Source organism: Dama dama, chromosome 32, assembly GCF_033118175.1.
Source record: "Dama dama isolate Ldn47 chromosome 32, ASM3311817v1, whole genome shotgun sequence".
Classification (NCBI taxonomy): Eukaryota; Metazoa; Chordata; class Mammalia; order Artiodactyla; family Cervidae; genus Dama; species Dama dama.
Genome location: NC_083712.1, coordinates 20,492,921 through 20,505,927, shown reverse-complemented (window position 1 = coordinate 20,505,927; position 13,007 = coordinate 20,492,921). Strand labels below are relative to the sequence as shown.

The window sequence follows — 13,007 nt, the reverse complement described above, 5'->3', positions numbered from 1 at the left end:
CTCAAGATCTCTGGCCACCTAAATGTGCGATATTTACATTCAGTTCAAGTATTTTGAAATATATGAATGCAAACTGACTCAAAGTACAGAGAATTCATCCTCTAACACACAGAAATGTATGGTCTTAACTCTGGATGACCCAGGATTATCCTTATCTCTTAGTGTGCAAGCCTCTGAATACCACTTAGACCTAGTGACTTGCCTCAAATGGGGAGCACACGGATGAAGACGGGGTGTCTCTGGAGACTGGGATACAGGGGCTGCGACCACCGTCTTGCTCTCTCTGCCTGGCTCTTCTTGGCTTTTTCAATCTAATGAAGCCAACTTCTGAATTAAAAGCCATCCTATGGACATAGTGGGCTTTCCTGGTGGCTCAGATTGTAAAAAATCTCCCTACAATGCAGGAGACCCAGGTTTGATCCCTGGGTTGTGAAGATCCCCTGGAGAAGGGAATGGCAACCCACTCCAGTACTCTTGCCTGGAAAATCCCATGGACAGAGGAGCCTGGTAGGCTATAGTCCATGGGGTCGCAGAGTCGGACACGACTGAGTGACTTTACTTACTTACTAAGCAACTAACACGTCCACTTTCACACTATGGATATAGCGGGCTTTCCGAGTGGCACTAGCGGTAAAGAACCCACCTGCCAATGCAGGAGATACAAGAGATGTGGGTTCGATCCCTGGGTTGGAAAGATGCTCTGGAGAAGGAAATGGCCATCCACTCCAGGGTTCTTGCCTGGAAAAATTCCACGGACAGAAGAGCTTGGCAGGCTATAGTCCATGGGTCGCCAAGAGTTGGACACGGCTGCATGACTGAATGCACACACACAAACCCACACATGCAAGGAGTGAGGAGGGGGCCATTGGCTGGCAAGAAGCTGAATTGTTCTCACGGCCACACATGTGAGGTTAGAGCGGAGTTCCTCCGGTCACGCAGCCCGGCTCACACCTTGAGGTCAGCTGGAGAGAGCCCTAGAGCCAGAGGCCCGACTCTTCCCAGCCTTGCTTGGATGCATCGCCCACAGAAACGATGAGATAATAAACATATTTTAAGTCATAAGTTTTGGGGTAACTTGTTCCAGTGAGCTAAATAACTAGGAAACTAACCAAATAAAGAGATGACACAAATTGAAAGTGTAAATGAAAAACCTGAAATGTTTGTTAAGTAACAGCTACAGTAAGATATATATTCCCAGTTCTCTCTCAATATCTTTAGAGGTTTTACCTAATCATATTTCCCTACATATTGGCGAACGGGCATACTTTTCAATAAAATGCTTGTCAACAGCTAAATTGCCACAAAACACTGAAAGTAACACCGATGGACACTTAAGTGAGTAAAGTACAATGGTAATAATCATAATAATAACCTGTCGGCACTTGTTTTGGATAGATTAGCTGAAATACTCCAGTCGACTGGTTTAAATAGTGGATGCTACTAGCTTCGGCAGGCACCACTGACATTTCTGATATACCGTCCCATTCAAATAGGAACTACAAATGTGGGTTCCCAGAGGCACTTTGAAGAAGGCTTCATAAAGTAGAACTGGGCTTTATCTCCATCACTTATGTTTGCTGAATAGATCAGTGAAGAATATTTATTAAATGTAAATACTCAAAAAAGTATATTACACAAACATGGTATTTTTTTTTTCTATTAAGACCTGGTGGCCTTAGGAGATTACTATATTATAATGCAATATAATTTGCATGCTGTCTACTATATAAGAGAAGTAATATATCACATACTGTTAAGACATCACACACCTCAAGGGAATTCACATTCCATCAGTTTTACAGATGGAGAAATTTATAGATAGCGAACACACTGTGAGCTACAAGAACTTATCAGGGAAGATAACATTAGACTCTTCAAAGGAATATTACTTCTGTCTCTTAAGCACATTTCTATTCTCTCTGCTGCGCTCAGGAAGAATGAATAAAATGAATATGAGCGACTCTCCTTATCTTCCATTTTAGAAACTCTCTGCTATGTTTACCTGTTACACTGTGTTATTTCTATAGACAGTTGAGCATCTACTACGTGATTAGGGAAAACAAGATGCTCGGGTGTGATCCCTCCTGCCAAAGAGATTACAAAGCTCCGGACAGGTCGTGACATAGGAATTAAAGCAACAGTGACAACAAGCATTTTATACAGTAGAAAATGGTGAGAGCCCTGAGGAGGGCAAAGTTGAGTGCCACGGCAGTTTAGAGACACGGGACTTTTTCCAGCTGAAAAAGTCAGGCCCGGTGGAATGGGCAGTGATTAAGCAGGGCTTTGAAAGGTCTGAGACAAGAGGCCCTTGAAGCACCAACCCCAGTTTGGCGCTCCAGCCATTCTCCCAGCCTTGTTCACACCAGCCTCAGATCACTGACTTTCTCTTCTTTCTTTCATTAAGTCCTGCTTCCTGTGGCCTCTTCAGACCTCTGGCTTTACTTATGGGGCTTCCTTCTGCAGGCAGTTTCTCCTTCCAGCCCCCAAACTGTACCCCATCCCCTTATTCTCCAGGCCTGGTTAACGTACTCATCCTTTGGGCATCAGCTTAAAGCACCTTCTCTCGGGAGCTGCAGGCACACCCCTCAGAATGGACGTGGTGCTTTATTTGTTCTCCTTTGATCTACTGGCGACGGTGGGAATAGAATCTAACTCTCTTCTCTCATTTCTTCCCCAAGACCTCAAGAGGGACGAGCTGTGGTTTCTTGAATGTCACGTTGAGAGATACAAAACTCATTCTGTAAGCAACAGTGTGTGGCAGAAAGGTTCTAAGTGAGGGCATGAAAGGATCTTGGTTATATTTTAGGAAGATCATCTGAGAGAAATGTGAGGTTCTCTTATCAAAAGAGTTGATATGATTGCGCAGAAAATTTTTTGGATGAAAGATATATAATATATATATATATATATATATATATATATATATAAACTTAATATATAAGTTTAAAAAAAGCAGTTTATAAAACTGTATGTGATATAATTCCACTTGATGTAAAAAATATATTGAAAACTCTGCGTGTGTGTGTGTGTGTGTGTGTGTGTGTGTGAGTGAACATGAAAAGGTCTGGACAGACACAATGAAAGGTTTAGAATACCTGGTTATCTCTGAGTTTTCTTCCTTTTTTTTTTACCTATAATTTATACTTTTCTCTTCAGCTCATGTATCGCTTCTATGAAAAATATTTTTAAAATTTTAAAATATTTTTTAAAGGGAAGGGCACAAGGTATCAGGGTCTGATAAGGATAAGGGAGCAAAGCTGAAAACACAGAGGAAAAACCATACTCTGTATCTTGATTGAGCAGCAGCTGCAAAGGAGTATATATTTGCCAAAATTCATTGAAATACATGCTTAAAATTTGTGCATTTTTATATGTAGATGGACCTTAATTACTAAAAGACAAGAGTTAAGGTACAACTCTGACTCTATCAAAAAGTGATTTACTTCTGGTTGCAGTGATAATATCAAAACCTTACAGACAGTACTTCATTACCTTCTATTAATAGTTAGTTACAAACAGAACCCTGACTCCACACGCTCAGCCATTGAAAGGTGAATTCTATCACAAAACACTTAGGGCCTAAAGGAACTATTATTGTCAAGGTCAAAACTTTTACCTCTAGGTATTTGATAGTGTGACTTAGAAATAGTATTAAACAGCCAAACACTCTCTAATTGTTTACTGAAAAACAAACAAAAAAAAGAAAATAATGCTGAAACTAAACAATGTCAAGACATAACATATGTGTAGACCAGCTGTTAAGAGAAGAACATACAATTTCCTCCCTAAACAACTTCACAGGAGTGTCTTTAAGATTAATGAGATAACGGATCAGAGCCTTTTTAGTGGGAAGACTACTTGCTGTGGGTAACTGGGGCACTTCGGGCCACAGTAAATCTGCCAGGCCCCTGGGATCCCATTACCGTACCAAAGAAAAATGGGGGACCTAAAAATTAATATTCTGATCATCAAGTTTTTAAATATTCAGAACAGTGTTTTCTAAAGCATAATTTAGAACCGAAATGCACTTTAATTTCTTTAAAAACAGAGAGGTTTTTAATCTGTGCATTACACAACAAAGTTCTTCATTGTTCTAACATGGAAGAATTTATCATCATACGAGGCACCCAAAGGCGGAAAAGTAAAGCCACAGTCACCGTCCACAAGAAGCTCACAATTTAGTGAGGAAAAACCTACAAACAATGTGAGGGCAGTACAATGAGTAAGTAGCCGGTACTATGGACATATCTGCACAGGGCATGTCATTCGGAATGGGGGAGGGGATTTGCAAGGTGGAGGGTCTGGTGCCCTTTCAGACAGACAGACAGACAGACAGACAGACAGACTCCTCTCTCCCTCTCTGCCCCCATAAGCCCAACAAAACTTCCAAAATGGACATTTCTGTTAAATATGAAAAGTGGGTTTGAAATAGAAAAATTCATCCTGTAGAGCATTTGCTCTCCTGTATGACTCTAAATTTGGGGGATTACTTGTCTGATATGCTTGTTTGTACCGAAAAGGAAACACTCACTGTTTATGTGATCGATGTAGTAGACACCAATCTGAGGGTCGAACCCGGCTTCCCATCCCCACGGCAGCTCATCGCCAACACAGTCAGCGAACGACAGGGGCTTGGTCAACCTGGAACAGACCAGAACAAAGGCACGGGTGACTCTTTCCATCCAACCGCACGTGTCAAAGTCCAGCACCACCCGCGTGCTAAGCATCCACGCTGCATTTCTGTTTTGTTCTTTACTGTTTCTGCTACTGTGCTTGAAGTCTTTAAAGAAAAAACAAACAAACAAACAAACAGGGCTAAAATGCAAAGATGAATATCCAAAAAAGTAGCAAGTCATGATACCTTTTGAAAGTTTACAGCTTAAGACTGTACAATAAATGAATAAGGTCATCCAGGAAGAACTCCAATCTGAGGGTCAGGATGGCTGGGATGCAGAGTGAGCTCTGAAGCTAAATAGCCTTCCCACCGAACAGAAAAGGGCTTGCCATGTGGCTCAGTGTAAAGAATCTGCCTGTCAATGCAGGAGCTGCAGGAGGAGTGGGTTTGATCCCTGGGTTGGGAAGATCCCCTGGAGGAGGACATGGCAACCCACTCCAGTATTCCTGCCTGGAGAAGCCCTTGGACAGAGGAGCCTGGGGGCTACAGTCCATGGGGTCACACAGAGTCAGACACGACTGAGTGACTGAGCACGCGCACATGCTCAAGACAAGATATACATCTGGTTACACCAAATACAGATTTGGCTGCTCTTCTAAAAATTGACTGCAAGGTCCATGAAGAGCTCTCCTTGACAGGAGGGACAAATAGATCTTATTTTTACACTTGGATTCAATAGCCCCTCAACAAAATGTTTAATGGACCCAAACATACAAAGTATTAATATTTATATATCGATAGGACCTCACCTTTTGAAATGCCTTATACTTTTTCTTTTAGCCTTAAAGCTAATGGGGAAACAAGGTATCTAAGCAGAGTACAGGTTTTGGACTTTACCATGGGTTGATTTTCTCTCTCACTTTCTTTATTTTCGCGTCTCAGATTTTCCTTGGCAGCTGCAGGCAGGCCAGAGCCAAAGACTGGTGACCACCCTGCCGTAGGGTGGCCAACTTAAGGTGACATGTCTGCTAATTTAACACTCGGGCCCCATCAGCGCAGTTCCAAATATGAAGTACCTGGACTCTCTGATCCCTGCTGGTGAGTATCGGTGATTTCACAGCGCAACTGAAATATAGGTCATTTCTAGAATTGCATCATTCATCAGAGTTACGAGCTGTGTCGTGTTTCAGAACTCTGGGAGGAAAACATGCAAAGGAAGGAAATCCTTTCTTCCCAGGAGTGGCCTGCAACAGCCCTCCTCCGAGGATCCAAAGAAAGAAGTGTCTCCTTTTCTTTCAACCTTCCCTGAGCATGAAATCCACTTCTGGACATGGCTGCAGGGGTCCCGGCCTTCCGAAGCAGTCCAGCCCAGAGACGAGTCATGAAGAATCCCCTCCCGGGACCAACCTTGGGGCCAAGTCACTTCATTTCCACCAAGGGAATGATTTCTAATTCCTGACTTAGCTATTTTCCTCTTTAGTTTCCCAGCTAAACCAATCATTTTCCTTATTTTCATTTTCCAGTAGTTATGTATGGATGTGAGAGTTGGACTATAAAGAAAGCTGAGCAATGAAGAATTGATGCTTTTGAACTGTGGTGTTGGAGAAGACTCTTGAGAGTCCCTTGGACAGCAAGGAGATCCAACCAGTCCATCCTAAAGGAGATCAGTCCTGGGTGTTCATTGGAAGGACTGATGCTGAAGCTGAAACTCCAATACTTTGGCCACCTGATGTGAAGAACTGACTCACTGGAAAAGACCCAAAAGGCAGGAGGAGAAGGGGACGACAGAGGATGAGATGGGTGGATGGCATCACCGACTCAATGGACATGGGTTTGAGCAAGCTCTAGGAGATGGTGATGGACAGGGAGGCCTGGCGTGCTACAGACCATGGAGTTGCAGAGAGTTGGACATAACTGAGTGACTGAACTGAAAGCAATCATTTTAAGAAAATGATTTTGAACAGAGAGCTGTTTATTCCCCAAGTTTTTTCTAGAGCTCTTCTAGATACGGCCAGTACATTGATGAGCAGCGAGGCCCACATCACAGGCCCAAGCTTGCTGTTAACATCAAGTGAAAGCAGGTGACCGGTCTGGCCACTGTCGTAAACATCGAGGGTCAACACAGCCACACCACAGGGTATTTGCATTGTAAGGAACTGACTTGAGGAAAGCTTCTTTTAAAACCCCCATTTCAACACAGGAGGCTTTTCTTCAGTTTTTTTGAGGACTAGTGTGGACACTGTATCCACTTGGGTGGCAAGGGGTGCTAAGAACTGTCATGATACCTTTTCCATTTATATCCAGGGCTTGCAGCTCACTGGGATCCTTGTATGATCATCTTGTGTATCCTTGTCGGGAAAATTCCACGGACGGAGGAGCCTGGCAGGACTACAGTCCATGGGATCGCAAAGAGTCACACATGACTGAGCAACTTCACATCTTGTTTATCGTTACCCTCACTTTTTTTTTTAATTTACAGAAAAGGTTGAATTACATTAAAAAAAAATAATCTATAAGGTGAGGCTATCTTACTGGACAGCCTTCCCTACCTCAGTTTCTTTCTCTTCATTTTAAGTGGTGGTCACAACCCCTATCTTCTCCTTGCAATGTGATTACTGGCCAAGATGAATGAAAGGATGAGAACGGAATAACTCAAGAGTGTCTAGGACATGGTTAGGCAGTCAATAAATGCTTGCGATTATGAACCCAAGCAGGACACGTGAATTCTCTCTCTCACTCTCCAGGGGAACGGAGTCAGGCAGTGTTTCTCAGAACCGGTTAGAATCAAATCCTTGGGCCCTGGAGTACAGTATATACTATGCCTACAGGATCAGAAACTCTAGGGCCCAGCAGTGTTTGTTTAATCAAGTGTTCCAAGTAATTCGAAAGAATTTGGCTCAGAAGTTAAGAACTTCAAGTTTGGCATCAAAGGGACGTGGATTCAAGTCCTTGTTCTGCCATCTTACAACGCCGGGCAGGTTATCAACCTTAAAAGCCTCTATTTTCCAATCTATTATTTTGTTTAAAAGGTAGGGACGGAGTGGGGAGGAGATCATGAAGTTTAAACGAGAACCAATTGGTGTGATGCCTGACAAGTGGAAAGCTTCCATATGTAGTAGACGAGCGAAATGAATCTCAGCCGTGTTAAGCAAGGCATCTAAACATGGCAACTTGCCACATTCACTCTGCAAACCTGGAGCCAATTTGAACTTAATCTGAGTCCAAAATCTGGCTCTTAGAATTGTGCTCAAATCCCACCTTATATCATGAAAAATGTGCAGGAAAACTGGGTTTTCTTTTGACAAAGGTACTAGATACTATGTGTATCAAAAGCTTACCACGTCATGGGACGTGGCCCTGTCTTCATACTCTGTCTGTGAGACTGAGCTTGCATCACCTGATTGGACAAAGCCCCTTGCGCATCCTTCTGCTGGAGGATCCTCTCTCCCTAACCTCCTCTATCCCAGCTGTCTAAAAAGCACAGGCATCCCAAAGAAATAAAGGATAAGGAGACATGGAAATGGTATGTTTGAATGACAAAAGATAGACATTATGCAAGTTTTATCCCAGCACCAAAGCAACATGTTCAAGCCTAAGTATGATGTGAATATACCTACTACTTCGAGAATCAGAAGTCACAAAAGTTTCAGAACATGCGCTATGATTACTATGATAGTAACTTGATTACACTTGGAAATAATCCAGCCTTTTCTATTATTGCTCAAAGCAGACAATAAGCACTTTATTAACTGTCACTGTCCTAATACTTGCATTACTTCTATAAGTATAAATGTAACTGTGAACTCACTTAAAAATTCAGACATTTCCCTTCCTGGAACTTTAACATAAATGCTTCCTTGCAGTCTTGCTTCAAAAATCAATTTAATACTGTATTTTCTGTATCTGGATAAACACAGATCTTTTCTTTATACCCTATTGATAAGGGTAAAACCGTTAAACACACATTAATAAATTTCAAACTTTTAATTCTTTTGCAAATTATGAAACAGATATAGAGCAACATTCTCAGGTACTAAACTAACAAAAGCACTCAGATATGCTGCTATCCTGATAAAGAAAACATATTACTATGATACACTAAGAAGTAACCAGAAACAAAAAGAAATAACAGACATATTCCAAAATCAGACACAACGTGACTCAGAAGAAATGTTTCTAAATTTCTTCCTCTTGTTTTGCAGGAGGAATCTCTGAAAGAGTCAATCTTCCTTTGATGTCGGGGAAGTAAAAAATGGATGCAGTTTGTTGGTTCTCCCACAAAGGAGCAACAGCAGGCAGAAAGCCTGAAATTACCGAGCGTCTTTATGCTAAATTCCAGAGATTACTCTTTGCTTAAAAAACAGTCTTCCTTTGCACCGTGACTAATGTGAAGAAAATGGCAATTTACTGCAGCACTTTGCCACAGTTTACGTACAAAACTTGAACTCGGCATGGAATTTCCTCTCCTTGTGGGCATTATATCATTCTTTCATACAACCCATCACTGAGTGTTTACTGTCAGGCCACGGAGTCAGGGTCCTATGACAGATGTCACACACAGATGAATGTGCCCCTCCCGCTTATATGATGGTGAATATTGTTGTGTGTGCAAGTGCAGCCAGACACACTCACCCATGCTAACTGCGACCGAGTTTATGCTAACTAATGTTGGATGAAACGGCGCTTGATAGAGAGAACCATTTTCAGGTTAATAAAACTCTTGCCACGGTTCCAGCCTCCCAAATGTACAGTTGAGCATGAATGTTAAAGGTCTGAAGAGTTATTTTTACTGCACAGCATCTGTTGCTGCTGACGTTTAACTCAAGGCGGAGCTCGTATGGTCGACAGCGATCGCTACAGAATCGGTCCACACAAACCTGCTTGCATTGCTCTGAGAACAGCGGTGGGGTTAAAGATGAGGCTCACAACATGAATTTTACAGGGCAGGTAAAAATAACAGAACTCGCTCTACTCCTGAAAGAATTTTAATTTACAATGATGCGATCAGTTTCCATCACTCTTCTTATCAGGCAAACTGGCAACACCAAGGAATGAAAGGGACTGGGAGAAACAGGGCTGAGTGAAGAGGCAGCGAGAAGGAACCGACTTTTAAGAACACAAACCTCTTCGGAGGAGGGTAACGCAGCTGGTTTTGCGTCTTTGGGAAAATTTGCTTTAATTCTTCTCAGCGGGTCCTACTGGATAGGAGAGGGCTGGCAGACAGGCAGGACCACGGATTGGGGAGGGCACGGCTGCCCCAAGGCTTGAAGGGCTCATCCGAGGTTACCAGCTGAAAGGGGCGTCAAGGGGCATCTAGCTGGGCTCACTTCTTCAGCCTGAGTCCACATCCTCTCTGATCCACTGGCTCCCATCCCAGTCTCCTCTGCTAGACTCTGGCCTTCCTACAGCTGAGCCCCACCGCGGCTGATTTTATTCATGGTGCCACAGAGAGCCAGGTTCATCCCTCTTCTTCGTGGTGGGCTTTCAGATATTTAAGCACAGCGGTCTTGTTTCTGGGTCTGCTCGGCTACAGCCCAGGACGCCCCATCCCGTTGACTGAACAGCGAACAGTAAGAACAGTCCCCTCTGACCCTTCAAAAAGCCTTCCTCAGGTGTTCTGGCTTTTTTTTTTTAATTAATTTTGGCCACACCCCAGGCAATCTGGGGCCTTATTTTCCAGACCAGGGATTGATCCTGTGCCCCCTGCATTGAAAGGAGGAGTCTTAACCACTGGACACTTACGTCCTAACTTCACTCTAATTCTGGAGCAGAGATTTCAGATCTGGAGGATGGCAGAAGGCCCGATTAGCATCTCCCTTACACCACCGAACGGAATCCTCTCACTCCTTCAGAAATAGATGCCTGAAAGGCAACATTTGTGAGTAATTCACCTTTGAAAGTACACACAGCTTGTGTGCCCCCAAAGTGCTGCTGCTTTGGGGATGCAAACACAGTACCTACAAAAATGTCAATACTTCCAATATTCTATGTTAAAAAAAAAAAGTTAATTTTCACATTGAGTAAATTATACTACTAATAAACATTTCCTGAGTCCTTCCATGTACCACACACGCTTTAAATATCTATGTATGAGTTAAATCCCCATAAAATCCTGCCAAGTAGAGGCAAGTATTATCTCCATTTGAACACCCTGTGCAGGAAAAACAAAAATCAAAGGAGCCTGTGACTGTGCTGCACACACCCCTCTAGTCCAAGGTGGGGGTTTCCAGCCATTAAGTTGCTTGTGCAGGATACAGCCATCGGTACCGCCAATTCCGGGCACGGATTTAACTACTGATACCTTACTTGGATTGACTGGCCACCAATTTCTGGAAGAAATGGCAAGAAAGGAGTTCCTTAAAAAAGTTCTGGAGGGCTACTTCCGTGGCAGTCCAGTGGTAAAGACTCCATGCTTCCAATGCAGAGGGCCCAGGTTCAAACCCTGGTCGGGGAACTAAGATTCCACATGACTTGCAACGTAGACCCCCCCAAAAAAGAACTTCTGGCAGGAGGAGGTGGAAGGGGCCCTGGCCTTTAAGATGACCCCACTGAGGAGGGGTCCATCACGGCCTCTGCCTGAGCACATCTGGGTCCAGCAGTAGCGGCTGTGAGTGCCCATGGGGACCTTCACACCAGAAACTGGCAGGAGGGGCTTCAAAGAAGTGAAAAATAAAGCCCAAATGCAGATGAATGGAAGATACACTCCAAGGACATGCAGCTCTTAAATTCTTTAGAAATTTGACCAAAGATCAAAAGTAGACTGAACAGCAATTTCTAGGTAAAACTGTAAGATGTATACATGTTTAAGAATTAGCAGGAGACTATAATACGATTCAATTTAACTGTTTGTATTGCCTGCCTATTAAAGTTAAAAAGAAGAGTTGATGCTAGCAAAGCCAAAATTGTGAATTCCTTTCCCTCAGGGGCTCTTTAGTACCGGGACTGACCTGAAATTTTGAGTTAGAGCAGAGGTTCTCAAACCTAAGAGCATACTCCACTCATCTGAAATGATGATTAAAACAGATTGCCGGGGCCACCTCAGGGTCTGGGACTCAGCAGATCGGGGCGGGGGGGCCTGATCTACTGATACTAGGATTTGCAAGGTGTTTTTTTTTTTTTTTTTTTTTTTGAGAATTTTTAAAATTTTCATACAGTTCAAATCAGTGCTTGTGGTTCAGTTCAGCTCCTTCATTGCCAAATCTGGGGGCAGGGACTGCTTCAGCTTCTCTGCCTTCTCTTTGTGATAACCAAGGAGTAAAGGTATCTGCTGCATCGAACTTTAAACTTCCCATTTTCCTTAATTTTTCTTGACCTGGACAGATTTGGTGTCCTTTCCCTTGGTTGTGAGCAGGAAGTCCTTGATTTTCCCAATTGTGTAAGACATGGCCACAAGGTGCAAAGAGTGGAAAAGGAAGGATCTGCGTTTGTAATGAGTTCCCCAACGATGCTCATGCTGTTGGTCCCTGGACCACACTTTTGAGAACCATTGTTTAAAGGCACATTAGACAGCCCCAATCCACCCAGTGACAGAGAAAACGAAAACAAACTCAATTTAAAAATGAAACTGGAGGGAATTCCCTGGCAGTCCAGTGGTTAAGACTCTATACTTTCACTGCCAAAGGCAATGGTTCAATTCTTGGTCAGGGAGCTAAGATCCTGCAAGACTTGTAGCATGGAGCGGGTGGGTGGTGGTGGTAAAAAACTGGAAGCAAAAGCCTATGCTTCAGAAATCTCTATTATGACAACTATGACATATTTAGCAAAATTAGTAGCTTGCTAATTCTCAAATTTGGGCCACTTTGTTTAATTTTATGTAAACTTTTCTCCTCAAAGAACACTTAAATAATTTGAAAATAAGTTCTTCAGAAACACGGTTTTCTCACTTATATATGAAATACACAGTAACAAGTACTCAACATTATAAGTCATCAGGGAAATGGAAATCAAAACCACAATGAGGTACCCACTAGGATGGCTATAATTTAAAAAACAGAAATACCAAGTGTTGGTGAGGATGTAGAGAAACGGGACATTGCTGACGGGAAGCTAAGACGGTACAGCCTCCATAGAAAACAGTTTGGTAGTTCCTCAAAGAGTTAAAACACAGAGCTATTGTATAATCCTGAAATCCCACTCTGAGGTGAATAACCAAAAGAACTGAAAACAGGTACCCAAACTATTACACGTACCTGCAGGTTTATAGCACCACTGAAGGCCAACAGGTGCAAAGAACTCAAGTGTCCATCAGTGGATGAAAGGATAAGCAGTGTAGTATATATGTGCAGTGGAATACTATTCAGCTATGAAAAGGAATGAAGTATCAATACCTGGAAATACTAAATATGCTACAATGTGGATGAACCTCCAAACATTATGGTAAGTGAAAGAAGCC

At 42.8% G+C, this 13,007-nt stretch overlaps 1 protein-coding gene across 2 annotated transcripts in view; it reads right to left on the bottom strand.

Moving 5' to 3' along the window:
- The window catches only part of WWC2 (WW and C2 domain containing 2), a 143,943-nt gene that overhangs the window by 63,702 nt on the left and 67,234 nt on the right, over positions 1-13,007 (bottom strand). For both annotated transcript variants that reach the window (XM_061134867.1, XM_061134868.1), the window contains exon 2: positions 4,532-4,641. In XM_061134867.1, coding sequence (XP_060990850.1) covers positions 4,532-4,641 — 110 coding nt within the window. The remainder of the gene's footprint in view (positions 1-4,531; positions 4,642-13,007) is intronic.